Source organism: Leptonychotes weddellii, chromosome 4, assembly GCF_054177405.1.
Source record: "Leptonychotes weddellii isolate Sample4059 chromosome 4, ASM5417740v2, whole genome shotgun sequence".
Classification (NCBI taxonomy): domain Eukaryota; kingdom Metazoa; phylum Chordata; class Mammalia; order Carnivora; family Phocidae; genus Leptonychotes; species Leptonychotes weddellii.
The window spans coordinates 38,270,452-38,291,263 of NC_138372.1; the positions used below are offsets into that span (position 1 = coordinate 38,270,452).

Consider the following 20,812-nt stretch of genomic DNA (forward strand, 5'->3'; position numbering starts at 1 on the left):
GCCTGGGTGGCTCAGTTGGTTAAGCGACTGCCTTCGGCTCAGGTCATGATCCTGGAGTCCCGGGATCGAGTCCCGCATCGGGCTCCCTGCTCGGCAGGGAGTCTGCTTCTCCCTCTGACCCTCCTCCCTCTCATGCTCTCTGTCTCTCATTCTCTCTCTCTCAAATAAATAAATAAAATCTTTAAAAAAAAAAAAAAGTGTTTGAATCTCAGTAAGTGTTCGAGGAAATACATAACACTAACTTACCTTACAATAGATATTCCTTTTAATGGATGATCTAACACGGTACTGTCAGAAGTAAACTTGCAATTTTTCACCTTTCCACAATGTAATCAAGCAAAATAGGCTACCGAGAGAACAGAGAGGACAAAAGATGCAAGTCAATTACTCACTAAACTGCCATTTTAAAAAGAACTGGAATATCACTTAAGAGTGCTTTGTAGCAAATTGGCTATCTCCCAGAAAACTGTCTACAATTCCTGAATAATCTAATTGTAGGACAAATGGCCTGATTTGTCACTTTGACTATGACAGTTGACTATACTGAAACAATAATTTCATTTTTTCAAACCCCAAATTGGCAAACAGAAGGACTACCGCCATACTTAAAAGGTACTCATGTATACCTAAGACGGGGAAAAAAAAATCCATGCTCTCAAATCTTTTAAATCCAGAAGTTATTTAATCTTACTAAAGCAGGCATCCTCCTTCAAAAACCAACCCAAGATAAAATTTAACATTCCCTTTCTAGGAGATCATGAGCTGTGTTCAATGAGACCAGTACATGGACACATATGCACAAGGGTGAGTGATTTACCCTAGGCTGAGCAATCAGGGATACTGCAAGACTATCTGGGCTTGGACATAAAAACTGCCTCACTCTGGTCTATCACTCTGCTCCAGGCCTGGTTTTCCAAACCTCCAGACCAAGGTTGTTGGTGCCCTCAGACTTAATACACCCTGTTCTCTCTTCTTGCATATCTTTTCAGGGATGGCTCGGGTCTCAGCCCCAATAAAACTTTCTCAGATAGGCCTTCACTGATACCCAATGGAAATTTACCCTCCCACCACCTTATACTGTCCCTCAGGGTCATATTCCATTATACCACCCTATGATCAAAAGCAATAAGCATTATATTACTTTCTTATTTATTGTACTTCCTACATTAGAATGTTAACTTCCAAAAAGCATGGATCTTGGGACCTTATCTATCTTGTTCATAACTGCATTCCCACAGCTTAGGTTAGGACTTGGCATAAAATAGGTGAATGAATGAATGAAAAACAAACTGGTTTTAAAAGTCATTAGGACAGGGGCGCCTGGGTGGCTCAGTAGGTTAAGCATCTGCCTTCGGCTCAGCTCATGATCCCAGGGTCCTGGGATCACTGGGCTCAGCCGGGAGCCTGCTTCTCCCTCTCCTTCTGCCCCTCCCCCTGCTTGTGCTCTCTCTTTCTGTCAAATGAATAAATAAAAATCTTAAAAAAAAAAAATCATTAGGACAGTATCAAGTGTGGTAAAGACATAGAACAACTAGAACCCTCATACACTGCTGGAAGGCATGTAAATTGGTAAAACCACTTTGAAAAATGGGCTGTATCTACTAAAGCTGCACATCCTATGACTCAGCAATTCCAACACAATACACCCAACATAAAAACATACATACCATCAAGACATGAACCAAAATGTTCATAGCAGCACTATACAGCAATGAAATTAAACCAACTACAACTGCACATATGGTGAAAATCTCAAAAAATTAACAGTGAGTGAAAGAAATCAGACACCAAAAGAAATCATACTATATTGATTTCATTCATATAAAGCTTAAAAATAGGTTAAAAGTAACCCATGGTGTTATAAGTCAGAACAGAAGGTAACCTAAGTGACTGAAAGAGAACACAGTGGGGAAGGGACATGTTTCTGGGATGCTGGTCAAGTTTCTTGATCTGGAAGCTGGTTACACAGTTATGTTCTCTTGAAGAAAATTCCTTGACCTGTACATTTATGGTAAGTGCACTTGTCGGTATAGTTATTTTTCAATGAAAAGTTCAAAAAATTAATCAAGAATCCTTCCACAGAGGCAGCATAAGGATGTCAAGCCTCTTTGTACTGTTACTCCACTTTCTTACCTTCCACCCAGCATTTCATCTCACCCACCATTAGCAGAGAGATTACCCAAGAAGGACAATGAATGGGGTGGAAAGGCAGGCCTGACTTGGTGGAGCAAAGGCTTTGGCTCCTAGGAGATAACCACCACAGGCTCTTAATTGTTGCAGATACCAGAACTCTGGAACATACACACCACCCAGTGCAGGGTGCCACACCCAAGGAAAATATAAGGGAGTTGCGGTAAAAATGATAGCAGGTATGTATTGAGTCAATACGACAGAAGGTGGAGCCAAAACTCTATACATTTATCTCATTTAATCCTCAAAATAATCCTAGCACAATGCTAGTACATACTAAGTGCACAACACCTCTCAATAATAAATATTTGCTAAATGAAAGGTAAGTGCTATTAGCACTTCAAAATGATTAACTTGTCCCAATGTTACACAAGATGGTACAGCCTTAATTCGAACCCTGAGCAGCCGGGATTCCAATGACTCTAAACCTTACAACACCTGTGTGAAAGCGGATAATGTTAATATATGCCTGAGAGAACTTGCTTCTGGTGAGCTTACTACAGTAAGCCAGGCTTCCCAGCCACTAACTGGGAAATCAAATGGACCTCAATTTCCTTACCCACAAAATGGATATAATAATAGAATCTTCCTTTTATTCAACCAATATATATTAATCACCCACTGTATGCCACGCACTATTCTTGGATTAAGTGAGAAAATGCAAAATGGCAAATTCACTTCCTCACTCCCTTAATCCCTTGCATTTATTTGTAAGAGACAGTGGATCTTTAAAAAAAAAATTTGAGGAATGTTGGGAAACTCGCATACAATTCACACAAAATTTTGCACTTAATTTCAGGGAATTCATAAACCTTTTAACATTCACATATTGCCCTGTCTCGTTAAAAACGGTTGCAGAAAGACTTGGTAAACCGTGCTCTCACATCAGAAACCTCCGCTGGCATTCACAAGTACCCAATTAACAGCAGGGAAGAGGGTACCATTTTTACAGACTACTAAAATCGAAAACTGACATATCTAATCATCGCAGTTTCATAGCCCAGGATAAGAATCTCACATCTCATGCTTCTAAGTCCAGTGCTTTTTCCAACTATGAAAATCAGAAGGCGCTTCTACTCTGGGTTTAGACTAAAGGAAGTAGAAGACATGCCATTCGCTCCTAGAAAGGTGGATGAGAGTCCCGCAGTTAAGAGCAGCTCACCTGGGGCGGGAAGCTTGGGTGGGAGCCAGGCCTCTTATTCACAAAAAGCGACCTAGACAAGGCTCTCTGGGCTCAATTGTTACATCCGTAAAATGGGGTAATAACTTATGCTGTTCTGCCTTCCCTGTGGTGCTTGGTTCACGACGCCTCAAAGAAGGAAAAGAAGGAAAAGATGGAAAAGCTTCCCAAGGGCAAAGCAAATAGGAGGGATGGTTAGGATCATTAATGAGACTCTCAGGGCGCTGAGGGCAAGAAGGCTCACGCTTCTTTGCTGTTGGCTTCCGGTTTCCCCAACTGCAAACTCTCAGTCCCTGGCGGAGCGGGAAGCCTTTTACAAATCGGGATGTGGAAAAGAAAAATGCTCCTAATGGGCTTAGAACAGTGGTACTTAACAGGCGCTTTGCAAATAATCTGCTGAATGAATCAATGACTGAGTCCACAGAGAACTTCTCCAGTCTCCCCGGCCGAGATCCCCCTCCAGCCCCGGAATGCCACACTCACCGGGCGCCGAAGCCCTCTGTTCCCACCGTCTCAGCTCCAAGAGTTCGTGGAGCCGCAGCAACTCTAACCTGTCCCAGCTGGACTCCTCTTACAGCCACTGGCCGCACGCCAGAGCCAAAGCGGGCGCCTAGCTAGGAAAGAAGGTGGAGAAAAGAAATTTTCGCGCCAAACGTCGTGGCTCCGCCCCCAGGCTGTCCCCACGTTCCGTCACCAGCCAGCCCTTCAGCCCCGCCCACCCAGGAGGGGATGCACGTCGTACGTCCGCCAACGTGTAGCGGCCATCATTGATTCGGTCAGCGACGCAGTTCGCGGAAGAAGTTCCTTTCCTTGCCGCATTCCGGGTACCAAGATGGTGGCCTGAGCTCTTTAGAGAGACTTCCTCCATCCTTCACCGTCCCTCTCAGATTTTTTTTTTTTAACCTGGATGTGACGCATTAAAGGACCCGACGGAAATAGAACTGAAGGCGTTCTAAAATGGCGAACCGTACAGTGAAGGATGCGCACAGTATCCACGGCACCAATCCTCAGTATCTGGTGGAGAAGATAATTCGGACGCGAATCTATGAGTCCAAGTACTGGAAAGAGGAGTGTTTTGGACTGACGGGTGAGCGGCAGCGCGCGGACCCCCTCCCCCCGCCTTGTAGCCCAGTTCTCCTGACTGGGCGTCGGTGGGACTGGTCCCCGGGCGTGAGACTGGAGGGGAATCTGTCATTCAGAAAAATTTGAGCACCTACTATGTGCCTAGTTTTGTGTTGGGCTTTGGGGACACATGAATCTGCTACAGCCTTATTCCGAAGGGTGGATGTGTTGGGTTCTCTGGGTGTTACCATGTTTAATATAATCTGCTGAGTTCTCAAACACTGTTAAGCTCAGGGAGTCTGAAGTTCTTAAAGGAACTTTAACATACCTGAAACCCAATTCAGGGTATTACTATCCCTAAATCTGGACCATTTGCACTATTTCCACGTTCGGGTCCTAATACAAATACCAGTCCTTCAGAGAAGGCTTCCAGGTAGTCTTTAAATCTTTGATTTCTGGCTTCTCATTTTAGTAGCTCTTTTACCCCAGTGAACCATGTCGTCCTCTACTGTAAAACGAGTATCATAATGCCCACCCCAAAGGGTTGCTCTAAGGATTAAATGCAATAATGTATAAAAAGTATTTGGTATGGTTACAGGTATATATTTTAAGATGCATTCAGCAGTTGTGGTGGTGCTAGTTGTTACCACTGTTAACTACTCTGTGCCATTATTGTTGTTGCCACCACCATTAGCTGTGTGTCCATGGACACGTCATATTGTTTCTCTCTGAGTCACTGTTAAATTTTGGATAAATTTTGGGACCTTTTCTCATTACATACAGTTCTCTCCTTGGATGATCTCCACACTACAGTTACATCTTATATGTAGATGCCTTCAGATTTCTCTCTCCAGCCCAGATCTCTCTCTGAGATCTAAATCTCTAATTCCAAGACATGCCAACTCAGTATGTCCAGAAGTGAACTCATGACCTTTTCCCTCCAATGCTAGATTATGTTCCCTTGCTGTATAATTGTATTGCATTCTGCATCTTATTTCAACTATTCATCACACTTTCAATTATTTTTCAATGCTTTCTGCCTTGCCAGTCTGTAAACTCTGTAAGTGTAGTTATTTTGTCCTTCTTTATCCCTCTACCTACATCTCCAGTATTTAGCACCTGGCTATAAGTTTGACTCTCACTATAGCCCTGAAACTTTGTACCTTTATTATTCAGATTTGTACTGATAGTCTAAAAAAGAAGTAAGGTAAAATGACTTGCCCTAGAGTTCACACAGCTAGTGTTTGCTTTTGAAAACAATTGTGGAAGGTTATTATCCCCATTCTGTAGATAACATTTGCTCAAGGGTATGTAGCTATTGATTCGTTTGCTGTTACTGTTTCTTTTCACTCGGAATCTGGCTGTTTTTCTCCAAACATAATGGTGACAGGCATGGACTCTGAAGTTAAGACTGCTTACATGTAAATCCAGGCTTGCTCCTCTGGCTGTGGACCCTGAGCAAGTCACTTAACCTTTCTTAGCCTTCATTTTCCTTAGCTGAAAACAGCCTCAGTGCAGGAACTTCATGGCTAATTGTGAAGATTAAATGAGGTAGTATGACATGCTTAGCAGAGTACCTGGCATATAGTCACCTTTCAGTGTATATTGGCTGCTATTATTATTTTTACTATTAATACACAATTGTTCTTCTCATATTAAACTGTCAATTAGTATTCAGGAGCACCAAACCTTGAACTAGCTTATCTCCACTTCAAACTGGGAAAAGCTTGCTCCTAATATGTCTGAGATGCCACTTTGTTTTTGTTTTTGCTTTTTTTTAGCTGAACTTGTAGTCGATAAAGCCATGGAGTTGAGGTTTGTGGGTGGTGTCTATGGTGGCAACATAAAGCCAACTCCCTTTCTGTGTTTGACCTTGAAGATGCTTCAAATTCAACCTGAGAAGGATATCATTGTAGAGTTTATCAAAAATGAAGATTTCAAGTGAGTGAAATGTTGACTCGCTAATATAAAAGCTTCAATTTCAGTGGTCCAGAATTTGGCTTTGGTTAAGAGAAGTGAAAGCAGTGTATCTTGTTATTTTGTCTGTTCTGATTATATTGATCTTCTCCTTCACATTCTCAGCCCTGGTAACTACCCCTCGTGCCCAAAAAGCATTTCACAAATTCACTGAACATATATCAAGCAGAAGTGAGTACCTCGTATGTTGGTAGCACTGGATGCTCAAAGATGAAGAAAACTACATAATGCGGTAGATAAGCAGGAAAACTTTGGTGTAGATGGAGGTTCATGTCCAGACTCATGTCTAGTCATGTTCAGACTTATTGTGACCTTGGAGAAGTTACTACATTTTGTGAGCGTTACTTTCTTTACTTGTAAAATGGAGATGATGATACCAATTCAAGACTGATGTGACGGTTAAAGAAGATAGTGCTGTATATCTCACAACACAGTGCCTGTTGCATGGTAAATACCCCCAAAATATCAGCTGCTCATATTATTTTATTCATTCTCAGGGAGTTCACAGACAAGTGTAGGAGACAGATATAGTAGCTTATTATGTGCCACCCTCTAAGGCATTTACATATAATAATTTATTTAACCTTCACGACAACCCTGCAAAAAAAATTTTTTTTTTTTAAGATTTTATTTATTTATTTGACAGAGAGAGACACAGCGAGAGAGGGAACACAAGCAGGGGGAGTGGGAGAAGGAGAAGCAGGCTTCCCACGGAGCAGGGAGCCCGATGCCGGGCTCGATCCCAGGACTCTGGGATCATGACCTGAGCCGAAGGCAGACGCTTAACGACTGCGCCACCCAGGCGCCCTAACCCTGCAAAATTATTATCCCTGTTACACAGGGGAGGAAACTTAGGGACAGATTAATTTCAAGGTCAAACAGCTAGTAAATGGCAAAGCTGGCTTCAGTGTTCAGATTATTTTCTACTCCATTCTGTTTGTCATATAAAGAAACTGTTGAGTTTCAAATGCCTACTAGTTATTCCAAGTGAAGAATTTGAGTGGGTAGTCGGATATAGGAGAAAAGAAAAAGGAATCTTACAAAACGTTAACAGCTAGAAAATAGCTTTTATTAGGCACTTATATGTGCTGTATGCTATGCTTAGCACTTTACACACGTTTCTCACTAAATAAACCAAGCCAGCAAATTAGGCACTATTATCTCCATTTTACAAGGATTGAGAAAGCAAGTAATTTGCCTAATGTAACAAAGCCAGTAAGTAATGGAATCAGAATTGTAACCCAGAGGACTTTGACTTTTTTCCAGAACCAGTACTCTGTGCTACCTAGCAACAATTTATATATTCACATCTCTATATATATATTATTTCTTGTATTTTTAGTAAACATATAGGTTATTGTTAAATTCGGTATCTCATTTGATTCTTACAGTAATCCTATGAGGTAAATAGATTCTGTCTTCATGTTATAAATGATATAATAGACTCTGAAAGTTGATCAACATGTCCCAAGTTCCTGCAGCCAGTAAGTGATAGAATGGGAACTTGTAACCAGGTCTTCATATTTTACCCTTCTGCTGCCCCATGTTGCCTCTAAAATTGCAGTTCTTTCATCTGCCAAAGAAGAGAAAGAACTTGTACATCCACTACTGTCCTGAGAAAAGCCAGCTGTGAAACTCAAGATTAAGAACTTTTTAGGATGGCCTATTGTTTCACTGTTCTCTATTTGTCAGATATGTCCGTATGTTGGGAGCACTTTACATGAGGCTGACAGGCACTGCAATTGATTGCTACAAGTACTTAGAGCCTCTCTACAACGACTATCGAAAAATCAAGAGCCAGAACAGAAATGGGGGTGAGTATGGTACCAAGTGTTTGGACCTTCCTCCCTGAACCAGTTCACCAATATCTCTACTTTCACATTGTAACATACATTGTGAATGCTCTTCATCCTTGTTGTTACTGTCTTCATTTCAGTTTCTCCACCTCCTGCATGGAGTACTCCATTAGACTCCTAGCTTCCTGTTGGCCTTACCCAGTCTACCTACCTTTCCAACTGTATCTTTTTTTTTTTTTAAGATTTTTTATTTATTTATTTCACACAGAGAGGGAACACAAGCAGGGGGAGTGGGAGAGGGAGAAGCAGACTCCCTGCTGAGCAGGGGGCCCGATGCGGGGCTCGATCCCAGGACCCCGGGATCATGACCTGAGCCGAAGGCAGACGCTTAACGACTGAACCACCCAGGCGCCCCTCCAACTGCATCTTATGTCGGTCCCAGCCTTGCATCATGTGCTCCCTCCACATGTGCTCCATCCCATATGACCTACCTCCAGAATGACCTCTGAAAAAACATTCCCCAAACCTCACAAAGTTTTCTGTATATTACATCATCACAATTATTTTTATTTTTATTTTTTTTATTTTTTAAAGATTTTATTTATTTATTTGACAGAGAGAGAGAGATAGCGAGAGCAGGAACACAAGCAGGGGGAGTGGGAGAGCGAGAAGCAGGCTTCCTGCCGAGCAGGGAGCCCGATGTGGGACTCGATCCCAGGACCCTGGGATCATGACCTGAGCCGAAGGCAGACGCTTAACGACTGAGCCACCCAGGCGCCCCATCACAATTATTTTTAATGGCCTCTTCTCTAACACTATACTTCACACTGCAGTATAGATTAAGCGTACTCATACTTACGTAGGAATCCCACTGAAAAATAGTAAGTATATCCAAAGGGGGCAGCTCCATACATTTTACAAAGGTATTTTTTTGTGGTAGAGGGGGATTCAGGGTAATGCAGTAAAAACCTTTTTCTTCTCACTTAGTGTCGTAACAGAAGATTAGTAACATTTGCCTTTTACCTCTACATGTAACATTAAGCAGAAGAAAGTCAAGAATTTGGTATTTTACTGTAAACTTTTATTAACTTACTAGTTTATTGAATAAATAAATAATTAAGTGCCAGTGTCATGCCAGGTACTGTCCTTTGTACTGGAAATAACATGGTGAACAAGATGGTCATGGGCATCATGGAATTCCTTATTTATGTTTATATTATGTTAAACTAAGATGGGGTTTTTCAACCTATTGACAGTTTGATCCAGATGATTCTTTGTTGTGGGAAGCTGTCCAGCTCATTGTAGGATATTTAGCTGTATCCCTGGCCTCTACCCACTAGATGACAGTAGCATCCCCACTAGTTGTGGGTGGCAAAGTTAACCCCTGTTTGAGAACCACTGAACTAAGGTTTACTTTAAAAATTCTGAAAAGCTATTACTTTATTTACCATATAAGATACATGCTCTATATTTAGAAACATGGTTCACATGAGAAATTGTACTTGAGTTATATGATCTGTTCAAGAACATCACCCCTGGGCACCTGGGTGGCTCAGTCGGTTAAGCGTCTGCCTTCAGCTCAGGTCATGATCCCTGGGTCCTGGGATCAAGTCCTGCATCAGGCTCCCTGCTCAGCAGGGAGTTTGCTTCTCCCTCTCTCTCTACCCCTCCCCCCGCTCATGCTCTCTCCTGTGTGCTAATAAAATCTTAAAAGAAAAAAAAAAAAAGAACATCACCCCTATACAATTCAGAACTGTTTGTGCTTGCTTTTGTGTTGTGTCTCCTGCTAATTGGGACAGCTTCATTCATCCCTTTATCCCCAGCTCCAAGAAGAGGCCTGGCACATAGATGGCCTCAGTAAAGGTGAGCTGAATGAATGAAGTGATGATGACAAGGCTATGAATGGCTGTAGTTTGAGCTCAGGTCTGTCAATAATCCCTTCTCTGTAACTGCCACACTGAATGGCTTTACTAGCAAATGTGCAGGGAAGGGAGGCTGCAGAGGATTCACACTTTGTATACCAAGTACTTTTTACATATAGATATTTTACGTATAGAGTCTTACACTTCTTTTACTTGTTGGCTATATAAATTTATTTCCAAGTTGCCTGAGCTTATGATTGTTCTTTCAGAGTTTGAACTGATGCATGTGGATGAGTTTATTGATGAACTGCTGCACAGTGAGAGAGTCTGTGATATCATTCTACCCCGGCTACAGGTAAGAGATAAAGGAGACGTCTCTTATCAGAGTTGCCCTTCTCTCCCCAAGACAAGGGAGACAGACAAGTACACATACACAATAAAACACTGAAGCCCATGGATCTCAGGGGTCCTCATCTTAATAACTAGTCTTCATATGTATGAAAAAGGGGATTGGGAGAGGAAAACATAAAGTATTTGAAGGGTAGGGCTTTAAAAGTGAGTAAAACAGGAAGACTTTCTTCTTTAAAATGATATATGAAGGAAATTGTAGGATGTAAAACAGATAAAAGGAGGGTCAGGAGTGGTAGACTGAGATCTTAACCCCTTAAATGTCACCTTTATAACCCTGCTCCTTTTCCTAGTGATAAATGATTATCCATGAAGCACCTTTCAGGAATGGGTTTTGCAGAGTATTATTTTAGAACTACTGTTAATAAAATACAAAGGGAAAACAGATACAGTAGGTTGCCTAAAGAGAAAGGGAATGATCTATAATGGAGAGATGACGAAGCAGGGAATTAAGAGATTAAGTTTCTCTTGTTATAGCTGACTAGCTATGGAACCTGGTTTTATTTTCCCATCTATAAAATGGGGAAATTAGGCCACTCCAGTGGTCTTTAAACTACTCTGTGGGACTGTTTTAAGGCTGCTGAGAGGAGTAAGAGGAGACAGCCCCACATATTCCAACCAGAGTAGCTCCTTTTTTCTCTAAATTACATATTGGGCTTGAGAGTGAGATTTCATTTGAACAAAGGTTTTTTTTTTTTTCTTTTAAATGGCTTTATTAAGGTATAATTGACATAAACTACATATTAAGTGTGCAGTTTGGTAAGTTTTGCCATATGTATACACCCTTGAAACTGTCACACTCAAGAATAGTGAACATACCACCCCCAAAGTTCCCTTTTTTCCTTCTGTGTAATCCCTTCCTTCCCTCCTCTCTCACCCCTAAGCAACCATTGATATGCTGTCTGTCATAATAGATGTGTTTTGGAATTAATACAATACATGCTTTCTTTTTTTTCCTTCACTCAGCATAGTAATATATATTGCATGATAATTATTTCAAAGTAGGGAATAGAATGAATTGCAGATATCTGAGTCTTAAAAAAAAAAAAAAAGATATCTGATAAATGGTTCAGATGAGGCAGCAAATCAACCGGATAAAAAGTAGTTGGTACATGAGTGCTCACATTTAAATGCAATGAATCAACTCTTCTCCACAATGACCCAGTTATAAGAATCTATAAAATAAAAATCCTGAAAATGAGTGTGGTATATCTTTCCTATTCTTTATTGGCTACTGTACACTGTGTAGTGAAGAGAGTAAGATTTCAAAACTGAAAATCTGCTTTCAGGGCCCAATTTTCACACTTCATTATGGTTATGTTAACTATCATTATTACTAGCTGCTCTCATTTTTAAAAATGCTGTAAGAAATGGATTATTTTGAAGTGCAATCAGTTTGTAGCTAAGGGTTCAAAAGCCCATTCAGCTTTAAGCAAGCCTATTGGTGTAAATAAGATGGTCTTCGTAGAGTCTAGAAGACCATAAAACATGCCTTACTGAGAAATTGAAATCCGACTGATGTATATTTTATCACCAAGAAGTGTGGTCTGTTGTGGGCCTCTTTGTGCCCTAAATGAAGTTACCCTTAAGACTACCCTTCTGCTCTAATGCTGTTCTTATTAAGGACTTCAGTGCCCTGACATTGGCAAGGAGCTGCTCTGAAATGAATTCTAATTTCATCAAACACAAATACTATGAATTAATATATTGATTTTGGTCACTTCTGAGTCTGGTGAGCATTAGGAATTTGGGATGCCCTGTCTGATGCAGTCCTAGATCCCAAACTGGTGATCCTTTTTCCAAGGAGCTCTTTAATGAGGGATTGACTTCACAGAGCAGCATCTTTGTCTCATTTTCCCAACCTTTATAGAATTTTGTTAGGGATAACTGAGATCTAAGCTAAATGTTACTATTTATTCTAGGGCTGTCCAACATTTTTTATGTCTTGGGCACAAGAAAATGATAAGGGATCTCATGACCCAGCCAGTCCCATTTGGCATTTTTGAACTCCTCTTTGCCTTGCAGGTCCTTAATCATGCAGTAAGCCAGCGAAGCCACATCTCAAAAGAAAATGGAACCAGGAGATGGATTGTTTATATACTGTACTTGGTTCAAAATGCATGACTCTACTAGACAGTTCCCTAAATCCCAGGTCAAGTAGAGCTGGTGCTACTCCATACCAGGACCCAAGGCACTCTTCATCCCCCAAACTGGGCTGGGCCTCAGTGGGTCTCTTGGGGTAGATTTGCTCTGACACCTGTCTTGGAACTACCAGCCACCAGAGTTACAACTGTGAACTTACTGGCCTTTGTAGATGAAGCTCCATTTTTATTCAAGGCTACACCTATACTGATTGATATTTTAGTGACCTTAAGAGTAAAAGATTACAGAGAATAGAGCCAACAGAAAATGAAGTTGTTCCCTTCAACTTTGTATTTATCTATTTACAGGGGGATGTAAGAGTGAGTATAGATGAAAAGTATGTTAAATTCCTTAGGAAAATCTTGAACTGTCTAGCATGTCTTTGAAATGATACTGCCTCAGCTGTTGCTCACCAGTTTTCCTGGCAATCCCAGAGGCCCAGTGTTGGGGCTTCAGGGCATAGAGAACAAGGCCGCCTGACTCTCATTATGTTTTCTATAGAAACGTTATGTGCTAGAGGAAGCTGAGCAGCTGGAGCCTCGGGTCAGTGCTCTAGAAGAGGACATGGATGATGTGGAGTCCAGTGAAGAGGAGGAAGAGGAGGATGAGAAGGTCAGGCACCTGGGAGCTTAAGGGTTGAAGGAGGGATAATTATGGGGAGGGGATGGGGGAATGGTCCTTCCTTGTTTTGTTTTCAATTTTTAACTTTCTTTAACCAAAAAATACAGTATTTATCATTAAGAGTATGGGCATTGGAGTTAGACTTTGATTTGTATCTCAGCTCTCCATAATCTTGTGCAAATTAATATCAGTCTTTTCCTTTGTAAAGCAAGGAGAATAATACCTTTCTCTTAGGATTATTATGAGTAATAAATCAGATGATATATATAAAGCCCTTTGCATAGTATTGGGACATTATAATTGAATATTCACAGTTGGTAGCTATTAAAATAAATACTTGGAACAAAAATAATACTGTTCATAGTTGAACCTATCCTAAGGAGTAGGCCTAGTTTAGGGGGAAAAAAAACCTACTGCATGCTCATGTTATTTACTAGTTAAAATGCTGAAAAGCTGAAAGCAACCTAGCTGTCGGAGCAGTCAGGTAAACTGTCATCAACTCAACAGACTATTAGACAGCCATTAGAACTGTTATGAAAAGTATATGATAATATGGTTAGAAAAGAAGAATCTGAAACTATTACTACATGTATCCAGAAAGGATCTAGAGGGAAATATAAGAAGTGCTGGTTTATGGATACTGAGTGTAAATGGAAGTGTAGCTCTGAGCCAGTAGGCTCCCTTTAGGGTGAGTGCAAAAGGAAGCATAATGTTAGTTCATGAATTTAAAGCCAAGCAAGCAAGGCTGAGGTGCTCTTTTGTAGTGAGTGAACCAAAAGTAGGCATTCTGTTTTTCCTTTTTATAATGGAAAATTTCAATCACTTACCAAGTGGAGAGAATGTGTCTCCATTTGCCCATCGTCTAGCCTCTATACTTCTTTTTTACTTCTTTTATATCTCTATACCAAATTGTCCCCACACCAATTTTCTTGACAGAGATCACAGCCATCATATATTTCATCCATATTTCAGAAAAGGCCTAACCATACCACTGTCACCCCACATCAACAGTAATTTCTAGTATCAAATATTCACTGTTGAAACTAAAATTACACTGTATGTCAACTAAGTAGAATTTAAGTAAAACTCGAAAGAAGTTAAAAAATATTCAGTATTCACATTTCCCCAATTGTCCTATATTTTTTAATAGTTTCAATTAGCATTCAAACAAGGTCCATAAATCAAGTCATATTATTCTACACAGATTTTTACAATATGTATTTTTCTGATTGTGTCCCTGTGAGGTCAACTTAACATGTTCGATGGTCCCTGTATCTTCTGTAAACTAATTCTTAGATCTGGAGGCTCAGTTGGATTTGAGGTTTTTGTAGGCTTTGGAGTAGAGCAACACTACTTCACAGGTACTGGTGTGTACCCCCTGCCCCAGGGTGAGCAAAGTCAGGCTGTCTCTCTTTTTGTCATATTAGGAGCCACTGTGCCTAGATGATCTCTGCCTAGACCCATTGTGAGGGGGTTGTAAAATGGTGATATTCTTTGTTTTTTCATCATTTGTTACCTATAACACTGCTATAGAGAGAAGTCTCCTAAATCAATATTTAATTTTTCATAGGTACAGTTGATATAGAAAAGATAAATATTGGATTATTTATTTCTCTTTTTCAGTTTTTAAAATGAGTTGACTCCATAGTATCTTCCCAATATGATGAGCTTTTGTCCTTGGTAACATTGTAAACTCATGGATTTAAGCAAATTGGATGTGTTTTAAACCATCCTAGTCCTTGTTGATGCTGAAATTGTCCCCTCTTTGGTCAGTGGGGGGGGCCCCCAACTTGACTCATGAGACTGATAAAATCATCATGGTCTCAGCGCCTTGTCTTCTGATATGATAAGTTCTGGTCATGTTTTGTAAGCTTCTGCCCCCAACCTGAAATTAGCCATTTTTCCAGGGAGCCCTTGGTTTCATTTATAGGGAAAATGGTATTTAGATACCATACCCTGGGTACTATAAATGCCCATTGCTATGGTTTGGTCAGTGTTTCTAGGTCTTTACAGTTGGCAGACCTAGAGGAAAATTTTAAAGATTAAAGTACACTTTAGGGGCGCCTGGGTGGCTCAGTTGTTAAGCGTATGCCTTTGGCTCAGGTCATGATCCCAGGGTCCTGGGATCGAGCCCCGCATCAGGCTCCCTGCTCAGCAGGAAGCCTGCTTCTCCCTCTCCCACTCCCCCTGCTTGTGTTCCCTCTCTCGCTGTGTCTCTCTCTGTCAAATAAATAAAATCTTTAAAAAAAAAAAAAAGTACACTTTATACTTAATTTTACTGATCTTAAATCTGTATCTTTCACATTGGAAATCTAGCTTCTTAAGGAGATACGCATAATTACTTAGCTCTCACTCTTCTCACATAGTCCCAGAATAGTGGTACCAACACTAGAACAGTGGTGGGATTATTGGAAACAGTTGGTTTTTTTTGGTAGTTCTTTTTGTCCTTAGGGTTATCTATGTATTTACTGTGTTTAAAGTCACTTGAAGGTAGAATTTGGGACAGGATAAGGAGGGGAGTGTATATACTGTCCCTAAATGGTTCTCTGTGAGTCTGTGCTCATCGCTGACCTACTGTCCATTTCTTTTCCAGTTGGAGAGAGTACCATCACCTGATCACCGCCGGAGAAGCTACCGAGACTTGGACAAGCCCCGTCGTTCTCCCACATTGCGCTATAGGAGGAGTAGGAGCCGGTCTCCCAGAAGGTAAGCCCCTAGTCTTTGGCCTCTTACAGGGAGACTTTAAGCATGGTAGCATAGAAGTTTGGACTTCAGGGAAGGAAAAAGTCCAGATTGTGGAGAATGTCTGCCCAATGTAGTAATTGCTATAAAACCACCACCCGCAAAATGTCCGTGGCAGACAATAACCATTTATTTAGTCTGCTGTCAGTGATTTAAGCTGTGCTTGGATAGGCAGTTTAAGTTCATGCACCTGTTTTGTGGTCAACTGTATACTGGCTAGTACAGGATGGCTTTTAATGAGGATGACTGGGGCAACTCATCTCTTCTCTTTGTGTATGTGTGTCTCATTCTAGGCTGGGTTAGGCATGTTCTCAGGGCAGTGGCAGAATTCAAGAGCACACCAGCTCAATCATCAAATTTCCTTCCAGTATCTGTTGGTATCACATCTGCAAATACGCCATTGACCAAAGCAGGTCACATGACCGATCCCAGACTTAGAGTAGGAGGGTGCTGATAAAAGGTTACAGGACAAAGAATCATGGATAACAGAAAGGGGTGAAGAACTGGGGCAGTTTTTGGAATCTTCAAGTGCAGTGCACCTACTAAGGTTCTTCCTTTTTTCTTTCTGTATAGGCGGAGTCGGTCTCCTAAAAGGAGGAGGTAGGCCTTCGGTTGATTTGTAATGAAAGATAGGGCCTTGGAAGGAGGGGGGCGTGCTGCTGTTGTGGAGAGTACAATGTCAGATAAAGGGATCTAACCAATCATTTCCACAGCCCCTCCCCTCGCCGAGAAAGGCATCGGAGCAAAAGCCCAAGACGTCACCGCAGCAGATCTCGAGATAGACGGCACAGATCCCGCTCCAAGTCCCCAGGTATAGCATTTGGGCCTTTTGCTATTGGTGGTCTTAAAGAAATGCAGTAAGTGCTTAGCCTCCTCCAGCACAACAGCCGGCTATATTATGGCTTAAAAGAAAAGGAAATGAGAATATGAAAATTTAAGAGTTCACATCTTCACTTTCTCTTACAAGCTTTGGTGAAAGGAGGATGAGCTTCAGTTTTTTTCATCTGAAATTATAGGAATAAGACCTTACATAGTGGTAAATACTCAATGTGATGTTTGTAAAATTAGCCATAACCTGGAATGCATTTGAAGTAGGTTCAGTTTTTCTGACACTCCCCCATAAACACACACACAGTTCAGATCTAAGAGGTGTGTCTAGCATAAGCCAAAAAAACATCACACCAATGAAAGGGATTGGGGGAAGTGAAAATGATAGTGGGGGAGTAGGTGGGTAGAATAATACTCATGCAGTGGCCTTTTCTTCCCCAGGTCATCACCGTAGTCATAGACACAGGAGCCACTCAAAGTCTCCTGAAAGGTATGGATTGACCTTTAAGAATTTTTTCTTTATTCAGAAATTAAAGTCCCAATCACACAACTAAGGTAGACCTGAACTTTTGTTTTGATGGGGATATTTAGGAATTTTCCTTTTTTATAGGACAAAATTGGCCCATTGCCCTGAGAATTACTAGAATTCTGTATCTGTTTTGTGTTTTGTTTTTTCCTTGTAGGATTGCAGCTTTGGTCTCAGGAGATCTGTGGTTGAGTTGAGTGACACTGGACAAGCCACTTTCATTTGATAAACTTTAATTAGAAATTATTGCTATATGCTGTACACTGTCAGGTGCACTCTTAACCTCTCAGAGATCATTTCCTCAGTGGTAAATTTTGGATAGTAATATCTCAGTGTTGCTCTAAGACAGAACACCAAGTACATTTAATGAATATTGGGTATCCCCTCTCTATCCCCATCAGTATCAGCATACCCCGTCTTCCTCAAAAGTCGTTGCCTTGCTCCTTGAACAGCTGTTAAATTTATTATGGTTTATATGTGTTACCATTTCAGATCTAAGAAAAGCCACAAGAAGAGCCGGAGAGGGAATGAGTAATGGACTCAGTTTGGTATTAGTCCAAATGACCACCTGTGGATCCGAAGGCATCTATGTGGAGGGCTTAAGATCTACTCCCCAGGCAGCTATGAGAATATTTTAGGTCTTTTTAACCATATTTCTCCACTTTTCTTTTTCTTAAATGAAAGAGGTGCTGAGTTTTGTATCTCTCTGAGTCATACTTCGCATTTGAGGGATAGTGCTTCCCAAGGGCTGCTTTGGACCCCGTTGTGTAACCAACCTTGACTATACTCAAATTTATAAGGGTAGAAAGGATTTGAGGGGTGGAGAGGATGAATGACAAGGACAGGATGTGGCTGGCTGTTGACCTTTTTGTTATTAAATTTTATACACCCATTTTCCTGTAGTTCAGTTGTTTGGCTCCATGATGGTAACTGTTCTGAGAATCCTGAGATCTGTGCTGCTGCTATTACACTCAAAAATCAAGTCAGTAAAACCTATTACCTCTGTTTTTCCCCTCCCCCAACACGTCCATGTAGTAATAATAGCATGAAAACTGACGAGTTAGCAGCAGCTTTGTAAGAAGAAAAGAATGCATTCAAATGTAAGACTTCTTCTCTGGATCATTTAATCCAATTGCATTGAACAGTTCAACAATGAAACTGAAGCTTAATACCTTTTATACAACATTCTTATACAATACTACTTCTTCCCCAGGAGCCTTGAATTCTAGGTTATGGTGCGCAGCCTTTATCTTGTAAGCACTGACATTATCCAAGTATAGTCGGTAGCAGTAGGGCAACAAGATTGAAAAGAAGAGAAAAGTATCTAATACCACTCGGGGTTTTGACCTGAATTGCTGGAAAATAGTGCCATTCATTCATAGAGCTACAAAATACAGCAGGAACAGGCCAGGCTTTACAGGGGCATGTGGTCAAAGTTGTGTTGGTAGTAAAAAGTGATGCATTCAATTTATCCTGAAGTGTAATTAGAGGCTGCCATGGTATAACTAGATAAAGCCCAGGTTGTTAGGAACTGGAGTTGAACATAGTGATCTAACCCTGAACTGACAACATTCAGGTAACTGTGGAATATGCAGAATTATATGGGATTGCCCAGGAAGTGTTTATGTAAGAAAAGCCAACAACAGAATCATTGGCAACACTCAACACTGGTGAGAGGAAGCACTGCAATCAACCAACTGAAAATGAACCACTCAGAAAGGAGACAGTATGGCAAAGAAGCTAAGGGTCTGAGGATTCAGAAGCAAAATAAGAAATGCAGAGTGTCCGTGGGCACTGATAATCAAGAGGGTGCTGGGATCTTTGCTAGAAGAGTTCAGTCTACCAGTACTTAACCTTTCCTCCTCTAAAAACGGAAAAGTGAAAAAAAGGAATGGGGGAGGGGGAGTGATTTGACTTCCTGCAGCTCTGGACTCAGCAAGAATTATGGAGACCAACTGCCTCATAGGATCCAGTTTCTTGGGAAGTTATATCTGGTCATATGATAATTATTCTTTTGCTTGCTATTGAACTGAAGGACTTTTGCAATATTAAAGCATTTTGAGATATTTGAGATTTCATGTTCTTCAGTGATTCCTGATAATACTTGAGCTAATAAAAGTTGACCATAAGAGCTATTGTTATCCATTATACAACTATATATAGGACTGCCTTTAAGAATTAAATATAAGCACCTCTATATTTGTTATTGAGACCTAGCAGTTATTTCTTTACCAAAGTGATCTAGATGGAAAGAAATGTCTTCTGGCTTAATGACCTGTAGACCAACCAAGTTATCATCCAGTATTATTGTTAAAATATTCACTTTAAAATAAAAGATTCAAAAATTCAAAACCTGCCCCCCAAAAACCTGAACAACTTTTAATAACAGAAATAAGCCTCCCCAAACTATCAACTTAATGCGTACTTATTCAGGTATATGGTGAAATCTGAACCAAATTTCTAGTAACACAGCCAACCTATTGCAGGAAGCAGGTTGTTCCTATTCTTTCACTATTTCAAAGAGCTAAGAGTTTTTGAGTGGGATATGTTGAACATCTCTCTAGAGATTGGTGTAGTAAATTACAGAACTGCAGAGGAGATGGAGCTTAAGGACAAATTTTGCTGAGGGCGATTTCTGTCATCTATATGCTAGCCTAACTAGATGAGGCTCTAGAACTATAGCTTTGTAACTTTGACTAGCCAATATTAAGGAGCATTTTATATTTTACCTCTGTAACATATATTCTATAACTGTTGAAACAAATTTCAGGAAAAAAAAATTCCTTATGCAAAATATTTCCTGTATTTTTTTTAGTTTTTTTTTTTTTAAAGATTTTATTTATTTATTTGAGAGAGAGAGAATGAGAGACAGAGATCAGGAGAGGGAGGAGGGTCAGAGGGAGAAGCAGACTCCCTGCTGAGCAGGGAGCCCGATGCGGGACTCGACCCCGGGACTCCAGGATCATGACCTGAGCTGAAGGCAGATGCTTAACCATCTGAGCCACCCAGGCGCCCTAGTATGTTTTTAATATTGGATGTAAACCACTAAATTTATTTCACTACCCACAATTAATTTGGCGAAAGTCTTCCAGTATAACAACCCAACTTTTTTTTTTTTTAAGATTTTATTTATTTGAGAAGGAGCGAAAGTGAGATCAGAGGGAGTGGGAGAAGCAGACTCCCTGCTGAGCAGAGAGCCAGATGCGGGACTTGATCCCAGAACCCTGGGATCATGACCTGAGCCAAAGGCAGACGCTTAACCGACTGAGCCACCCAGGCGCCCCAACAACCCAGCTTTTAAATTTAAAGCTCATTCCCCTAGCCCCTTTCTGTTATTTCCATTATATAGATTGACCTGTGTATGACCTAAGGTTAAATAAGCATTAGTCAGAAAAGAATGATCAGGGGCGCCTAGGTGGCTCAGTCGTCGTTAAGCGTCTGCCTTCAGCTCAGGTCATGATCCCAGAGTCCTGGGATC

General features: G+C 40.8%; 2 protein-coding genes across 4 annotated transcripts in view; one reads left to right on the forward strand and one right to left on the reverse strand.

The window, feature by feature from the left end:
• Positions 1-4,243, reverse strand: part of ORC1 (origin recognition complex subunit 1) — a 32,046-nt gene extending 27,803 nt beyond the window's left edge. For 2 of the 3 annotated variants that reach the window (XM_081816941.1, XM_081816942.1), the window contains exons 1-3: positions 4,113-4,243; positions 3,854-3,984; positions 247-346 (exon numbers count right to left, since the gene is read on the reverse strand). The gene's annotated coding sequence lies outside the window, so the exon portion shown is untranslated. The remainder of the gene's footprint in view (positions 1-246; positions 347-3,853; positions 3,985-4,112) is intronic. The other variant, XM_081816943.1, reaches the window with a different exon arrangement.
• Positions 4,244-4,327: 84 nt separating this feature from the next.
• On the forward strand, positions 4,328-18,226 carry PRPF38A (pre-mRNA processing factor 38A). Its single transcript, XM_081816958.1, has 10 exons — positions 4,328-4,457; positions 6,214-6,373; positions 8,102-8,223; positions 10,337-10,422; positions 13,119-13,229; positions 15,832-15,944; positions 16,554-16,580; positions 16,694-16,791; positions 17,250-17,298; positions 17,827-18,226. Exons 1-10 carry the CDS (start codon positions 4,328-4,330, stop codon positions 17,867-17,869), a joined length of 939 nt encoding a protein of 312 aa, XP_081673084.1. The 3' UTR covers positions 17,870-18,226.
• The last annotated feature ends 2,586 nt before the right edge of the window (positions 18,227-20,812 follow it).

Excerpts from the sequence above, each read along its gene's own strand:
- PRPF38A (XM_081816958.1), top strand. The coding sequence starts at position 4,328 with ATGGCGAACCGTACAGTGAAGGATGCGCACAGTATCCACGGCACCAAT. Across the intron at positions 13,230-15,831 it reads AGGAAGAGGAGGATGAGAAG|TTGGAGAGAGTACCATCACC; the intron begins GTCAGGCACCTG and ends TTTCTTTTCCAG. Across the intron at positions 16,581-16,693 it reads CGGTCTCCTAAAAGGAGGAG|CCCCTCCCCTCGCCGAGAAA; the intron begins GTAGGCCTTCGG and ends TCATTTCCACAG.